Genomic DNA, 17,428 nt, shown 5'->3' with positions numbered 1-17,428 from the left:
CGGCGATGGCGGCCTCCAGCTCGCGGTTCTCCTGCTCGACCCGCATGGGAGAAGGGCCCCTACGCTGGAGCGAGTCCAGGTCAGAGCACATTAACCCCCGAGCCATGGCCATCGCATAGCTGTGGGCTTCCTCCTCCGCCACCCAAGCCTGACGGCGCTGGGCGTCCCCAGCCAGGGACTCGAAGGACGCGAGCAGAATCCGCTGGTCGTCCGCGATGTCGTGGATGACGGCGTCGGCCGGAGGGGCCGCGATGGCCGCCTGCGCCTCCGCGAGCTCGGCCCTGGCGTCGGTGAGCTCGGCCATGGCGTTGGCGATCTCCGCCCTGGTCGCCGCGAGGCGCCCTTCCGCGCGCTCTGCCGCCTCCGCTTCCGCTGCCGCCACCTCCAGGTCCAGCTGCTGGGCCTCAACGCCGGCGGCGGCTACCTCCTCCTCCTCCTCCGGGTGGAGCTGGCGGCACATGTGAACAACGTGCTCTCAACTCATGTGGTCGGCCATGGATGGATGGTGGCTTGAAGTGTGCCCGTCGCCCCCACCGGTGTCCACCATATATAGCCACGGTGGGGCGGGAAACGGCGTTGGCGCGCAGGGCGTTTCCCGCGCGCGCGAAACGCCGACGAAACTTGCCAATGTATTGGGAAAGTGCGGGAACGATCGTCGTCGCGCGGGAACAGTTAATCACCGGCGGCAGTCCTCGACGGGACGTAAAACGCCATTAGCGAGCTTGAAGCTGTCCCCGGTAAAAAAATACGTCCGCACCGCTGGAGGTACCCAAGACGCAAACGGTCGCTCTGGGCCACATCGCGTCCGCGGGCCGACGCAAACGGACATTTCGGACGTCCGAAATGCGTCGGCCCGCTGGAGATGCCCTAATAGACAAAAAAAAAATGTACAGGCTGTCACGTACGTACACATATACTAGTACTAGGTACCTTTGATTTGATAGGAGACTTGCGAGTCAAAGAGTATCACCTAACTTATTCGCAAAAAAAGGTATCCCCTAACTTAACCCCTGTAATCAAGCTGTAATAATCAATTGATGATACTCCATATATATGAGGCGCACGCCAGCCCTCTTGTGAATTGTGATCGACCTTTCCCCCAATCCAATCTCCTCCGATCCATAGTCTCACTCAACCACGACAAGATGATGGGAATGCTCGACAGCTTCCGCTCGTCGGCGTGGATCTACCTGACGCCGGTGGCCGCGGCGTGCGCGCCCATCGGGGTGCTGAGGACCTACTTCAACCAGCACCTCCGCCGGCCCGTGCGCCGGTTCCTCCCGTTCCTCGACCCCTTCGTCACCATCGACATCGCCGCCAAGCCTGAAGACCACTCCTGCTCCTACTACAACAGCAAGGCCAAGTCCAGCGACGCCTACGCGGAGGTGCTCGCCTACCTCAGCGTCGTCTGCTCGCGGGACGCGCGCCAGCTCCGCGCCGAGGGCGCCGACGAGGGCCACGGCTTCGTGCTCAGCCTCCGCGAGGGCCAGGAGGTGGCGGACGAGTTCAGGGGCGTCACCATGTGGTGGTCGGCCGTCGTGGAAGACAAGGCGTCGCACCGCTCCACGGGGAGGTGCTGCCGACTCACGTTCCACGAGAAGCACCGGAGGCTCGTCGTCGACGAGTACCTACCTCATGTCCGCCGCACGGGACAGGATGTCACGGTCGGCAACCGCCCCCGCAGGCTCTACACCAACAAGAACAACCGCGACTACGGTAGTCCGAGGGATGAGGTGTGGAGCTACATCAACTTCGACCATCCGACCACCTTCGACACGCTCGCCATGGATCCAGACGAGAAGCAGAGCATCATGGACGACCTTGACGACTTCCGCAACAACAAGGACTACTACCGACGCATCGGCAGGGCCTGGAAGCGTGGCTACCTCCTCCACGGCCCTCCGGGCACCGGCAAGTCCACCATGATCGCCGCCATGGCCAACTACCTCAACTACGACATCTACGACATCGAGCTCACCACGCTGCACTCCAACTACGACCTCCGCAAGCTCTTCATCGAGACCAAGAGCAAGTCCATCGTCGTCATCGAGGACATCGACTGCTCCCTCGACCTCAGCGGCCACCGCGCCACCATGATGCCTCCCACGCAAGACGACGAGCTCGACGACGTCGCCAGCGAGAGGAAGCGCAGGAGAGGCAGCATGCTCACGCTGTCCGGCCTGCTCAACTTCATCGACGGCCTCTGGTCGGCGCACAGCGGCGAGCGCATCATCGTCTTCACCACCAACCACCTCGACAAGCTCGACCCGGCGTTGATCCGCCGGGGCCGGATGGACAAGCACATCGAGATGTCCTACTGCAGATTCGAGGCCTTCAGGACGCTCGCCGAGAACTACCTCGAGGTTGACGAGCACCCGCTGTTCGACGCCATCAAGGAGCTGCTGCAGGTGGTTGACATCACTCCCGCGGATGTGGCGGAGTGTATCATGATGTCAAAGCGCGCAGCTCGCGACGCGGACGCTTGTCTTGGGAGTTTGGTACACGAGCTCAAGAAGAAATTGGAGGACAAGGAGGAACGGAAGAAGGTTGAGGAGCACGATGCAAAGATGGCTACCGATGAGAAACTTGCGTCCGAAAATGGGAAGAAGCACAACGCCGAGGAGGATGCGGCTGCAAAACCAAATGGCAGGGAAGCCATGGCTAACGGTGTGAGTGAAAGTTCTAGCTGTTCTGAGGAGGATTGTTAGCAAGATATTAATTATTTACTCTATAGGATGATTATTATTTAAATGAGGCTGTCATGCAGCAGACTTGCACGAGTAGAAGTTCAGAGAGTTCAGTCGGCGGAAAAAATATATTTACCTTTTTGTTTCTTCTTTGCAAGTTGCACAAGGTGTTTGAAATGTGAAACTACCTACCAATATATGTTGCTAGCTTAAGGCTGGAGTGACCTAGTGAGTGACTTTTTTTACTTTGAAAAACAGGGACGCCCCTCCGATTTCCGTAGAGTCTTTTACAGGGGCAATAAACAAGGAAAGAAAAAGCGAAAACAGGGTGCTCTGTTTTTTCTACTACATCTACTGGAAGCCTATCACTCTCATCGGGTAGTACAGCCAACAATCTTGAACACCCCCTAGCAAAATCTCAAAGTCATCAAACTTTTACAATCAGAGCAAGCCGCCCAAAACAGGCTAAGAACATCAGTCCCAACATGTAGGGACATGAGGAACTAGCACAAATGAGCGAAGAGAAGAAGCAGCCAGCTATAGCTTCTGTTGACAGGTTCCCATCATCTTTTTGCATCAAAAGTCATCTACCTAGTCAGGTTTTGGACTCCAGGCCTCCATCCTTTAGAAGAATGAAAAACTTCACTTGTTACTGCTTCGAATAGTTTTGTTCCCCACCTCAGCATTCTTGATTTTCCGTGCTTTCTCCGCATAATTGACCACGAGTTAAGCCAAAAGGGCCACCAAACGGGCGAAAACAAAAGAGTCAGATACCGTCTTATTCTCAAAACAAGCATCATTACGCAACCTAGTGAGTGACTGGTGATGCTGACTACATGAAAGAAGGAAATAAGAGTGTGAAAGAAAATAGCTCAGCTCTGATCTTGCAGAAGTCTCAAGAGGCCGATATGTAGATGTTCTTACATTTTATGCAAAACTTTCTACTGCTACGTTCAAAGAGGTACTTGAGAGATTCTCCTCCTAACGTGACCCTCGGGAGAGATTAGGTTGGCCCACGCGGTTAGCAGAGTGGAGTATCATGTAATCCCAAACTTTATTAAACGGGAATGGAGTTTCTATCTGACTAGCCCCAGTCAGAGAACTTGGTGCAGAATCAAAACGATTAGACTCTAGTAGAGAGAGCGTGTCTGGCACAAAGGTCTGCACGAAAATTCTTCCCTCTTTTAAACACTTAAAATTTAGAATCCTCAAAGATACTGCACAAGGATATGAATTCCCGAGCTCTGGACATGGTTCACTTCCTGCCATACCAATCCTATCTCCCGACATTCCACCTGGAGATGAATCTTCGCAAAACCTAGCGGCCCGACGAATTTGGTCCTTCCCTAGCCATTTTGACTTAATTTTGGTGAAGCGCCTCTCGAAATGTCGTCATTGTTCCGCTTGTTCTTGCAAACTGCTCTGCCTTTGAGAACCAACCTGAGGTTGGGTGGTTAGAAGGGTGGTTGTACCCCCAGCCTACCAGAGTTTAAACCCCAAGTTTGACATCTGTGTGTCTTATAAAGGCGGAATATTCATTCAATGGGAGGCGACGTTCCCGTCGACAGCGAAGCGCCCGTGGTGACTTCGTCAATTTCAAGATCCAATCCGCCGGCTCATTCTTCCGTAGGTGCTCATAGGGGTAGGGTGTGCGTGTGTGCGTTCATAGGGGTGAGTGTATGCGCGTGTATGTGAGCGTCTGCATTTGTACTGTTTTTCTCAAAAAAAAACTGCTCTGCCTTTCCAAACCCCTTCATCTTCACACCGAAAGCACGGTGACTCTGCCGGTATCCAAACATACGGGGCATAGTGACATGAGCGGACATCAGTTAGGAACGCGCTACGTAAAACAAAAAAATATCACGCATATGCGACAATACAGGAAATGATAACGTACCCTCGCTGGACGTATCACATGGCAGAAGTTCATACCGTTGTCCAGGTAGTCACTTCTCGACTTGCCAGCTAGTTGTATCCATCCTAGCCGCGAGAGGATCTTCTCTCACTTAAAGATTCGCACCATGAAGCGCCGAAAGAATATCGCCCTTGAGGTATCCACACGTATGGGAGAAGCTTCACTGCATCGAAGGTATGATCAACCACATGGATAAAGCGGGAACAAGTCGATGAAGAAACGAAGCATCTGCGATTGCCATCTTGATTAGATTCCAACGGAGTAGTCAATCAGGAAGCTCTCCATAAAGAAGAGGGAGAGGCGCGCCACGCGCAGGGCGCGGACCGCTAGGGTTTTGGCGTACAAGGAGGTGGTACAACTAGGGCAGGGGTGGCTGCGAATTGGGATGCCTCTTGGGGTGCCTCTGGCCCTTCTTTTATAGTTGGGCATCCTCTTTAGGTCGGCCAAGGCAGACCCACATTTGGAAGAGTCCAAGCAGGTTTCTCCACCCAGAATTCCTACTAGAACACGACTTCCGGAAACGCATTTGCCCCCAAGGAAACGTGGGGTGACCCACCTGACGTTCTTCCGGGCTCGTCTAATTTTTTTTGGATCTTTCAGATCCTTTCCCGCCTTCTAAAACCTCCTGTGTGGCGACCCCGGGGGTCGTAGGCTAGACAAACCCAGATCACCATCTGGCATAAGCCTAACCTAGATCTCTAGGGCCTACAGGGTGAGAATCGGTAACACAACAGTGACTCTACGACTCAAAGAGTAATACAAGCTCATAGCTGAGCGAAAAACCAAAGTATTACAAGCAGAGGTCACTGACCTGACAATTCATCAATCAACGGAAGCGAAGGCCTAAGAGGCCAGGAGCATAACGGCGATGTCTGATGTCTACGTTCCCCCTCCTTTCCTGTAGACAGTGTTGGGCCTCCAAGAGCAGAGGTTTGTAGAACAGCAGCAAGTTTTCCCTTAAGTGGATCACCCAAGGTTTATCGAACTCAGGGAGGAAGAGGTCAAAGATACCCCTTTCATGCAACCCTGCAACCACAAAGCAAGAAGTCTCTTGTGTCCCCAACACACCTAATAGGTGCACTAGTTCGGCGAAGAGATAGTGAAATACAGGTGGTATGAATAAGTAGTAGCAACGGCACCGAGAAAAGTGCTTTGCCCAGAACAGTAAACAAGCAGTAGTAACGCAGACGGTAGTAACACAGCGAGTAGTAATGCAGCAGTAGTAACGCGATAAAACGAGTAAACAAGCAGCGATAGCGATATTTAGGAACAAGGCCTAGGGATTACACTTTCACTAGTGGACACTCTCAACATTGATCACATAACAGAATAGATAAATGCATACTCTACACTCTTGTTGGATGATGAACACATTGCGTAGGATTACACGAACCCTCAATCCCGGAGTTAACAAGCTCCACAATAATGCTCATATTTCAGTAACCTTTAGTGTAAGATAGATCAAAAGACTAAACCAAGTACTAGCATAGCATGCACACTGTCACCTTCATGCATATGTAGGAGGAATAGATCACATCAATATTATCATAGCAATAGTTAACTTCGCAATCTACAAGAGATCGTGATCATAGCATACGCCAAGTACTAACACGGTGCACACACTGTCACTTTTACACACGTGCAGGAGGAATAAAACTACTTTAATAACACATCACTAGAGTAGCACATAGATAAATTGTGATACAAAACATATTGCAACCATAAAGAGATATAAATAAGCACTTCACTACGCCATTCATAACAGTGAGTAAGTATTCTGTGAAATATAGCCTAAGAGACCCACACGGTGCACACACTGTCACCTTTACACACGTGGGACAAGGAGTCTCCGGAGATCACATAAGTAAAACTCTCTTGACTAGCATAGTGACATCTAGATTACAAGCATCATCATATGAATCTCAATCATGTAAGGCAGCTCATGAGATTATTGTATTGAAGTACATAGGAGAGAGATGAACCACATAGCTACCGGTACAGCCCCGAGCCTCGATGGAGAACTACTCCCTCCTCATGGGAGCAGCAGCGGTGAAGAAGATGGCGGTGGAGATGGCAGCGGTGTCGATGGAGAAGCCTTCCGGGGGCACTTCCCCGCTCCGGCAGGGTGCCGGAACCAGAGACTCCTGTCCCCCAGATCTTGGCTTCGCGATGGCGGCGGCTCTGGAAGGTTTTCCGTATCGTGGTTTTTCGCCTCAGGGGTTTCGCGACGGAGGCTTTAAGTAGGCGGAAGGGCAGAGTCGGGGGCCAGACGAGGGGCCCACACCACAGGTCGGCGCGGCCAAGGCCAAGACCTGGGCCGCGCCGCCCTATGGTTTGGCCACCTCGTGGCCCCACTTCGTATGTTCTTCGGTCTTCTGGAAGCTCCGTGGAAAAATAGGCCCCTGGGTCTTCGTTTCGTCCAATTCCGAGAATATTTCGTTACTAGGATTTCCGAAACCAAAAACAGCGAGAAAACGAGAAGCGGCACTTCGGCATCTTGTTAATAGGTTAGTTCCGGAAAATGCACGAATATGACATAAAGTGTGCATAAAACATGTAGGTATCATCAATAATATGGCATAGAACATAAGAAATTATCGATACGTCGGAGACGTATCAAGCATCCCCAAGCTTAGTTCCGCTCGTCCCGAGCAGGTAAAACGATAACAAAGATAATTTCTGAAGTGATATGCCATCATAACCTTGATCATACTATTTGTAAACATATGTAGTGAATGCAGCGATCAAAACAATGGTAATGACATGAGTAAACAAGTGAATCATATAGCAAAGACTTTTCATGAATAGTACTTCAAGACAAGTATTAATAAGTCTTGCATAAGAGTTAACTCATAAAGCAATAAATCAAAGTAAAGGTATTGAAGCAACACAAAGGAAGATTAAGTTTCAGCGGTTGCTTTCAACTTGTAACATGTATATCTCATGGATAATTGTCAACATAGAGTAATATAACAAGTGCAATATGCAAGTATGTAGGAATCAATGCACAGTTCACACAAGTGTTTGCTTCTTGAGGTGGAGAGAGATAGGTGAACTGACTCAACATAAAAGTAAAAGAATGGTCCTTCAAAGAGGAAAGCATCGATTGATATATTTGTGCTAGAGCTTTTATTTTGAAAACATGAAACAATTTTGTCAACGGTAGTAATAAAGCATATGAGTTATGTACATTATATCTTACAAGTTGCAAGTCTCATGCATAGTATACTAATAGTAACCGCACCTTGTCCTAATTAGCTTGGACTACCGGATCTTTGCAATGCACATGTTTTAACCAAGTGTCACAATGGGGTACCTCCATGCCGCCTCGTACAAAGGTCTAAGGAGAAAGCTCGCATTTTGGATTTCTCGCTTTTGATTATTCTCAACTTAGACATCCATACCGGGACAACATGGACAACAGATAATGGACTCCTCTTTAATGCATAAGCATGTGGCAACAATTATTATTCTCATATGAGATTGAGGATATATGTCCAAACTGAAACTTCCACCATGAATCATGGCTTTAGTTAGCGGCCCAAAGTTCTTCTCTAACAATATGCATGCTCCAACCATGAAGGTGGTAGATCTCTCTTGCTTCGGACAAGACGGACATGCATAGCAACTCACATGATATCCAACAAAGAATAGTTGATGGCGTCCCCGAAACATGGTTATCGCACAACAAGCAACTTAATAAGAGATAAAGTGCATAAGTACATATTCAATACTACAATAGTTTTTAAGCTATTTGTCCCATGAGCTATATATTGCAAAGGTGAATGATGGAATTTTAAAGGTAGCACTCAAGCAATTTACTTTGGAATGGCGGATAAATACCATGTAGTAGGTAGGTATGGTGGACACGAATGGCATAGTGGTTGGCTCAACTATTTTGGATGCATGAGAAGTATTCCCTCTCGATACAAGGTTTAGGCTAGCAAGGTTATTTGAAACAAACACAAGGATGAACGGTACAGAAAAACTCACATAAAAGACATATTGTAAACATTATAAGACTCCATACCGTCTTCCTTGTTGTTCAAAACTCAATACTAGATGTTATCTAGACTCTAGAGAAACCAAATATGCAAACCAAATTAACAAGCTCTAAGTATTTCTTCATTAATAGGTGCAAAGCATATGATGCAAGAGCTTAAACATGAGCACAACAATTGCCAAGTATCAAATTATCCAAGACATTTTAGAGTTACTACATGTAGCATTTTCCAATTCCAACCATATAACAATTTAACGAAGATGAAACTTCGCCATGAATACTATGAGTAGAGCCTAAGGACATATTTGTCAATATGCTACAGCGGAGCGTGTCTCTCTCCCATAAAGTGAATGCTAGGATCCATTTTATTCAAACAAAACAAAAACAAAAACAAACCGACGCTCCAAGCAAAGTGCATAAGATGTGACGGAATAAAAATATAGTTTCAGGGGAGGAACCTGATAATGTTGTCGATGAAGAAGGGGATGCCTTGGGCATCCCCAAGCTTAGACGCTTGAGTCTTCTTAGAATATGCAGAGGTGAACCACCGGGGCATCCCCAAGCTTAGAGCTTTCACTCTTCTTGATCATAGTATATCATCCTCCTCTCTTGACCCTTGAAAAACTTCCTCCACACCAAACTCGAAACAACTCATTAGAGGGTTAGTGCATAATAAAAATTCACATGTTCAGAGGTGACACAATCATTCTTAACACTTCTGGACATTGCATAAAGCTACTGGACATTAATGGATCAAAGAAATTCATCCAACATAGCAAAAGAGGCAATGCGAAATAAAAGACAGAATCTGTCAAAATAGAACAGTCCGTAAAGATGGATTTTATTAGGCCACCAGACTTGCTCAAACGAAAATGCTCAAATTGAATGAAAGTTGCGTACATATCTGAGGATCATGCTCGTAAATTGGCTTAATTTTCTGAGCTACCTACAGGGAGATAGACCCAGATTCGTGACAGCAAAGAAATCTGGAACTGCGCAGTAATCCAAATCTAGTACTTACTTTACTATCAAAGACTTTACTTGGCACAACAAAACACAAAACTAAGATAAGGAGAGGTTGCTACAGTAATAAACAACTTCCAAGACACAAATATAAAACAAAATACTGTAGCAAAATAACACATGGGTTATCTCCCAAGAAGTTCTTTCTTTATAGCCATTAAGATGGGCTCAGCAGTTTTTATGATGCACTCGCAAGAAATAGTAGTTGAAGCAAAAGAGAGCATCAAGAGGCAAATTCAAAACACATTTAAGTCTAACATGCTTCCTATGCATAGGAATCTTGTAAATAAACAAGTTCATGAAGAGCAAAGTAACAAGCATAGGAAGATAAAACAAGTGTAGCTTCAAAAATTTCAGCACATAGAGAGGCATTTTAGTAACATGAAAATTTCTACAACCATATTTTCCTCTCTCATAATAATATCCAGTGGCATCATGAACAAATTCAACAATATAACTATCACATAAAGCATTCTTATCATGAGTCTCATGCATAAAATTATTACTACTCCCAACATGAGCATAGTTATTCTTATTAATTGTAGTAGGAGCAGATTCAACAAAGTAGCTATCATTATTATTCTCATCAAGTGTAGGAGGCATAGTATAATCACAATAAAATTTACTCTCCATAGTAGGTTGTACCAAAAGACCACTATTATAATCATCATAAATAGGAGGCAAAGTATCATCAAAGAAAATTTTCTCCTCAATGCTTGGGGGACTAAAAAGATCATGAAAACCAGCTTCCCCAAGCTTAGAACTTTCTATATTATTGTGTACAATGGTGTTCAAAGTGTTCATACTAATATTACTACCAGCATGCAAAGAAGATTTCATAGGTTTTTTAATTTTCGCATCAAACAATCCATGTTTTAAATCAGGAAATAGAATAAGAAGCTCACTCTTGTACATTATGCCAAACTAGTGCAAACAAGAAACAACAAGATGCAATTGCAGGATCTAAAGGAAATAGCTTCGAGCACACACACGACGGCAACAGAAAAATACTTTACCTGGGACCGTAGTATGAGTGCCTTTTACCTTTCCTCCCCGGCAACGGCGCCGTGAAAATAGCTTGATGTCTACGTTCCCCCTCCTTTCCTGTAGACAGTGTTGGGCCTCCAAGAGCGAGAGGTTTGTAGAACAGCAGCAAGTTTTCCCTTAAGTGGATCACCCAAGGTTTATCGAACTCGGGGAGGAAGAGGTCAAAGATATCCCTCTCATGCAACCCCGCAACCACAAAGCAAGAAGTCTCTTGTGTCCCCAACACACCTAATAGGTGCACTAGTTCGGCGAAGAGATAGTGAAATACAGGTGGTATGAATAAGTAGTAGCAACGGCACCGGAAAAGTGCTTTGCCCGAACGGTAAACAAGCAGTAGTAACGCAGCAGTAGTAACACAGCGAAGTAGTAATGCAGACAGTAGTAACGCAGTAGAAACAAGTAAACAAGCAGCGATAGCGATATTTAGGAACAAGGCCTAGGGATTACACTTTCACTAGTGGACACTCTCAACATTGATCACATAACGAGAATAGATAAATGCATACTCTACACTCTTGTTGGATGATGAACACATTGCGTAGGATTACACGAACCCTCAATGCCGGAGTTAACAAGCTCCACAATAATGCTCATATTTTAGTAACCTTTAGTGTAAGATAGATCAAAAGACTAAACCAAGTACTAGCATAGCATGCACACTGTCACCTTCATGCATATGTAGGAGGAATAGATCACATCAATATTATCATAGCAATAGTTAACTTCGCAATCTACAAGAGATCGTGATCATAGCATACGCCAAGTACTAACACGGTGCACACACTGTCACTTTTACACACGTGCAGGAGGAATAAAACTACTTTAATAACACATCACTAGAGTAGCACATAGATAAATTGTGATACAAAACATATTGCAACCATAAAGAGATATAAATAAGCACTTCACTACGCCATTCATAACAGTGAGTAAGTATTCTGTGAAATATAGCCTAAGAGACCCACACGGTGCACACACTCGTCACCTTTACACACGTGGGACAAGGAGTCTCCGGAGATCACATAAGTAAAACTCTCTTGACTAGCATAGTGACATCTAGATTACAAGCATCATCATATGAATCTCAATCATGTAAGGCAGCTCATGAGATTATTGTATTGAAGTACATAGGAGAGAGATGAACCACATAGCTACCGGTACAGCACCGAGCCTCGATGGAGAACTACTCCCTCCTCATGGGAGCAGCAGCGGTGATGAAGATGGCGGTGGAGATGGCAGCGGTGTCGATGGAGAAGCCTTCCGGGGGCACTTCCCCGCTCCGGCAGGGTGCCGGAACGCAGACTCCTGTCCCCCAGATCTTGGCTTCGCGATGGCGGCGGCTCTGGAAGGTTTTCCGTATCGTGGTTTTTCGCCTCAGGGGTTTCGCGACGGAGGCTTTAAGTAGGCGGAAGGGCAGAGTCGGGGGCCAGACGAGGGGCCCACACCACAGGTCGGCGCGGCCAAGGCCAAGACCTGGGCCGCGCCGCCCTATGGTTTGGCCACCTCGTGGCCCCACTTCGTATGTTCTTCGGTCTTCTGGAAGCTCCGTGGAAAAATAGGCCCACGGGTCTTCGTTTCGTCCAATTCCGAGAATATTTCGTTACTAGGATTTCTGAAACCAAAAACAGCGAGAAAACGAGAACCGGCACTTCGGCATCTTGTTAATATGTTAGTTCCAGAAAATGCACGAATATGACATAAAGTGTGCATAAAACATGTAGGTATCATCAATAATATGGCATAGAACATAAGAAATTATCGATACGTCGGAGACGTATCAATGTCCCAGCCCATAGATTCCAGGCTGCCACCTGGGAATCCCAAGCTACTCGTCGATGTCGACCTAGAAACCTTGATTTGTTGGAGCGACTTCGTCTGAAACAAAGCATGCAAAGCTGAGTACAGGGACTCAGCAAGACTTAGTACAACATGTTAGCAAAGCGGGTATGCGAGGCTTTATGTGGAGCTTATTTTGCGGAAAGCCAGTTTTCTTTTGTAAAACAAGAGGGACCAGAAGCTCGTCTATTCAGATCATTTTAAAAAGGGATAAGAGAGCGATATCACTAGCTCTACTGATCATCATATTGAATCCACCGAGATCTTCATCATCACCTGAACCTATCAACTAGGAGCACCCCCTCGATACCCTGAGGAGGGATCCTTATCACACATTGATTCCAAGTTTTACGATTAGGTTCATGTTGTCTATGATCACAGAATCCATCACCAAGTCGTCCGTAACCGTGGACACGGCTTTTCGAAAAGATTTACCCTGCGAGGGTGTACAACTTTACCCACACGCGCCGACCGACTCTTAACGCCACATGATTAACACACTTCCTTGGTGTGCCGGCGAGAGGGTGGTCGACCAAAACCTTTCCCTTACTTCGCCTATTCCATGAGTCAATCTAACCGGGGAACTCCGTCATCGTAGGTAGCCATTCTCCGAGGCGGTCCCGGTCATTGTGCGCGAGGGATCCGAGTTCAATGCCTCCGAGCATCCTTCAGCCTAGCCACATCCCTGTATGATGCACCTTTGAAAACCTTTTCCACGCCTTCGCCATGCAGAATGCCAAATGGAACTCGCAAACTAATTGACTCATGGGTAAGCTAGGCAAGTTCGGGCCAAGGGGTTCCCATGGGCCCCGTGTGGTTGGACGCTCAGTCTTGGTTCCGAAGGCGAGAACTCAGGTCCTAGTATCGGCGAGAACGAGTCAAATCACCACATCCCCATGTGGCGGCCCATCCAAGCCTTTAATCATGTTTAATTATCATCACTGATCTTACCACGTCATCCCGCCATACTAGGTTCTTTCGCAGCTCTGATTCATCAACCGGATGGATCAGGATTCGTCAACTAAGCATGTCTAAGCATATCCGATATAACAACTCTAGCGATGCACACGAGCTCAAACCTAGTCTTGCTGGGAGTAGTGGATCAGAGTATTTTAGGCTACAAGGATGGTATATGCAACACATAGGATAACTATATCTGCCGATAAAACATATTGGAAAATCATATGCAATATGTAGGAACCAGAAGTAAAAGCATTTCGAAACCATAATATGAACCAGGCTAGGGCTTGCCTTTGTCCATGACAACCCAATGTGGATCTTCGGAGATCCCATGCTTGACTTGTTCATCGATGAACAAGTATTGAGTTGCGTCGTTGTCGATCTCCATCGTCTCGGGCACTTGCTCTATCGATCGCGAAGAAGCAAACACCGGAAAGGTAAAGGAATAATCAACACATGTGACATAGGCATCCCAAATGGGCCTGCCGAAGATAGTACCCGGGGTTTAATGAAGGCCCACTACCCGAAGAATAAAAAGATTCGGGAGCCCAAGATATATTAAGGAAAGTAGAGTTGTAATAGGAAGTGTTGTTTGTAATCCGGCGGGATGAGTTAGAAACCGTCCCGGACTACGTAACTTGTACAAAACGAAACCCTCGGCTCCGCCTCTTATATAAAGGGGGAGTCGAGGGACGAAGAGATCATCGAATCATTGTTCACAAACCCTAGTTTTCATAATCGTCGAGTACTTTTCGGCTGAAACCTTCGAGATCTACTTACCCTCTACTTCTAACTAAACCCTAGCCTATAACCCGTAGGCATTGACAAGTTAATCCCTTGTCAATTGGCGCCGTCTGTGGGAATTGGAGGCGTAAGGATCTGATCTCGATGGCACGTTCAAGATCTTCGACATCGTCAACCGGAAGCAACACAATGGATCGAGGTAAACGGATCGCTGCTTGGTCTTGTCGATTTTGTTCCTCACCCACCCTCCCGTTTGGATGCATATGCGTATGCGGCGGAGCCCATGGAGATGACGTTCGGAAGGTTTCACTTTCGCGTCGAGAAGGAAGGATCGTATCGTGTCGAAATTCCGAACTCGTCGGGATCGTCGGCGGTCGATTCCGATTTTTCAAGCTATACATCATCAACTGAGTCAGGAGAGGAAGAAACATCGGAAACACGCTACGTCAGCACCAGAGCAAGAGAGAAACTCGCCAAGATCTTCGGCGACGTATCGTTTGAGTCATCCGCGGACTCATATATAAGCGATGACTCAAGCGATCTCGACGATTACGACTTCATCGACAAATCTATCACGGTGGGCAAGGTCTTCATCAATCTCAACAATGATGTCACCAAACCCAACATAGATCCGAGTACAAAATATCATCGGATTTATGCTATTGAAAATCAAGAGGAAACATCGGAGGCTTTCGACGATTTGGGTAATCCCTATGTCGATCCCTCGGATCTAAGGAGAGGTATGGGCACTAAATATGTCGGGCCCACACCACGTGTCGAGTTCAACTTCCACAAGCAGCACGGGATAGAGCTGCAAAAGCTTTAGATGGTTCGGAGCCAATGACGACAACGGCTACGGCTCAAGAAGCTGCAAGCTTATCAATATAGGCTCGCACGAGCCGCCGGAGAAATAGAAAAACGAGACGGCTGAGTTGAACGGGAGAAAGGAGGCGGCTACGCATCCGGCGAGGAGAAGGGCGGATCTAAGTCGACAGTCTAGAGTTTCGGGTGATAGCCATAGGGAGGCTCGAAACAGAGGAAGATCAAGGTTACAACACATACCCGAAGGAGAAAGAGAGCACTTAGTTCAAAACCTCGACATGTCCTTTATGTCGATAGATACAAGAGGAAACATTATCCCTAAGACACCAGAAGCTGGGTATATGGCGACACAAGCTTATATCCTCGCATCTAGGCCACCCCGGAGTGATCCAAGGGAAACATTATACAATATGGCGTTAGCGGGGGTTGGAGCTATGGGGACGGCGTTTGTATCAACGCCTCCCGGAAGGAGCGGCAAGGCAAAATAGTCCACGACCTGCAGCGGCAACGGCGGCAGTTCCTGAAGGACCAAGTGGAGCAAGAGACACAGGAGCACAAGCAAGGGTCGATAGAGCGAGGCAAAGCAGAAGGGATCATCGGCAATCACCGGAGCTTGACGACGAGGATATGTGCGGCTTACCATGCTTCACGAGGAGAGTCCGAAAAACTCGAGTCCCCTCAGGATTCAAGCTACCCGATCATTTCAAAAAATTCGACGGTACGCAAGATCCAGAAGATTGGCTAGTTGATTACCTCGAGACGGTGAAGTTAACTAGAGGAACTAGGGCAACAGCCATGCAAAGTATTCAGGTGCACTTAAGCGGAGCCGCACGATCTTGGATCAAAAAGCTTCCGCCAGGATCTATCGACAGTTGGGAAAGTTTCGAGGATGTATTCGTCAAGAACTTCAGGTCCACGTGCAAAAAACCTGCGTCGTTAGAAGAGCTGAGAGCATGTCGACAAAAGCCAGATGAGTCAATGAGAAAATACATCCAAAGGTGGAACATCATAAAAAACTCGGCGAGAAAATATATCGACGAGAGAGCAATAGATGCGTTTGTCGCGGGAATTAGGCGTGGAGATTTTGTCGAGGACTTGGGAAGGACCAATCCAAAAACGAGTATCCGCGTTAATGGAGATAGCAAATAGATGGGCGAGATGGAGAGGATGCTGTCCACAACAAACGGCACAGGTCACCAGAGGAGGACCGTGGTCGAAATTACCAATCGAGGCGACGATTTCCCCGGCAGTACCCGAATTATGACGCCCCAGGGCAGATTTCGGCAGGCTTTCGGGCAAACACAAGGGGAAACAATAGAGATGATTATCAGAGAAGCAGCGAGCAGCGAGGCGAAAACAGGGATGACTCTCGCAATAGGCAAAATAGCGGGCCTAGGTTCCCAAGGCCTTTCGTGTCACCGAAGAAATGATGAACGGACCGTGCCGGATGCATTTTTTCATCGACGGCAACGGAAAAAGACGGTCGGGGCACCTGCGGAAAGGCTGTCGAAATTTTCGGGCAATGTTCGGATATGCGAGAGAACGCTCATGCTCGAGCGGCACGAGAGAAATCCTCGGGAGCCCAGGAGTGAAGTTCACCTGCCACCACCTCCCGCGATTACGGACGACAACCGACACCAGCTCAGAATAGCGGCCGCACCTCCACCACCACCTTATGTCGATCCTAACTCAAACGGAGCGGTGTCGATGATTCGGAAGGGAAGGCCGTCCAACAGAACTCAAAAAGTGATCTCGAGACAGGTGTTCATGGCAGAGAAAATGCCTCCACCAACAGTTGAATACCTCAATTGGTCTGGGCAAGACATCGGCTTCACCATAGCGGATCACCCGCGGCAAGTTCCTCGACCGGGGCGGTCGGCACTTATTACGCCGGCGGTTATTGCGGGATTTGATGTTTCTCGAGTATTCATAGATGGTGGCGGCAGCTTAAACCTTATGTACGCGAGATACATTGAGGAAGATGAACATATCCTTAGCAAACCTGAAGCCAACGGACACAAGGTTCCACGGCATCACACCGGAGAAACCAAGTTATCCATTGGGGAAGATAAATCTCGACGTTCAATTTGGAACTCGAGAGAATTATAGAATCGAGAAGCTGGAATTTGAAGTCGTGGATTTTCCGTCGCAATACCATGCTTTGTTGGGACGACCGGCATACGCTAGGTTTATGGCGGTACCACACTATACATATACTGTTGTGGAGATTGCCTGGACCAAAGGGACCAATCACAGTTAAAGGAAGCTTCGCCTTAGCCGACAAGTGCGACAAGGATTTTCATCGGTTATCAGAAACTTTCGGGATGCAAGCTGAGTATTTGGCATCCAAAAGTATGACTGATTACGACGTATTGCCGGACGTTGGAAGGC

The 17,428-nt window shown here is 47.5% G+C and overlaps 1 protein-coding gene across 1 annotated transcript; it reads left to right on the top strand.

Moving 5' to 3' along the window:
- Window positions 1–1,118: 1,118 nt before the first annotated feature.
- LOC124675862 (AAA-ATPase At3g28610-like) lies at window positions 1,119–2,829 on the top strand. Its single transcript, XM_047211930.1, has one exon. The coding sequence runs from the start codon at window positions 1,146–1,148 to the stop codon at window positions 2,706–2,708; it is 1,563 nt and encodes a 520-aa protein (XP_047067886.1). The 5' UTR covers window positions 1,119–1,145; the 3' UTR covers window positions 2,709–2,829.
- The last annotated feature ends 14,599 nt before the right edge of the window (window positions 2,830–17,428 follow it).

Source organism: Lolium rigidum, chromosome 7 (assembly GCF_022539505.1).
Source record: "Lolium rigidum isolate FL_2022 chromosome 7, APGP_CSIRO_Lrig_0.1, whole genome shotgun sequence".
Lineage (NCBI taxonomy): Eukaryota > Viridiplantae > Streptophyta > Magnoliopsida > Poales > Poaceae > Lolium > Lolium rigidum.
Note: the sequence above shows the minus strand (reverse complement) of the source record. Positions and strands in the feature narration are given on the sequence as shown.

What these genes read in the sequence shown, in the direction of transcription:
- LOC124675862 (XM_047211930.1), top strand. Translation starts at nt 1,146, where the DNA reads ATGATGGGAATGCTCGACAGCTTCCGCTCGTCGGCGTGGATCTACCTG.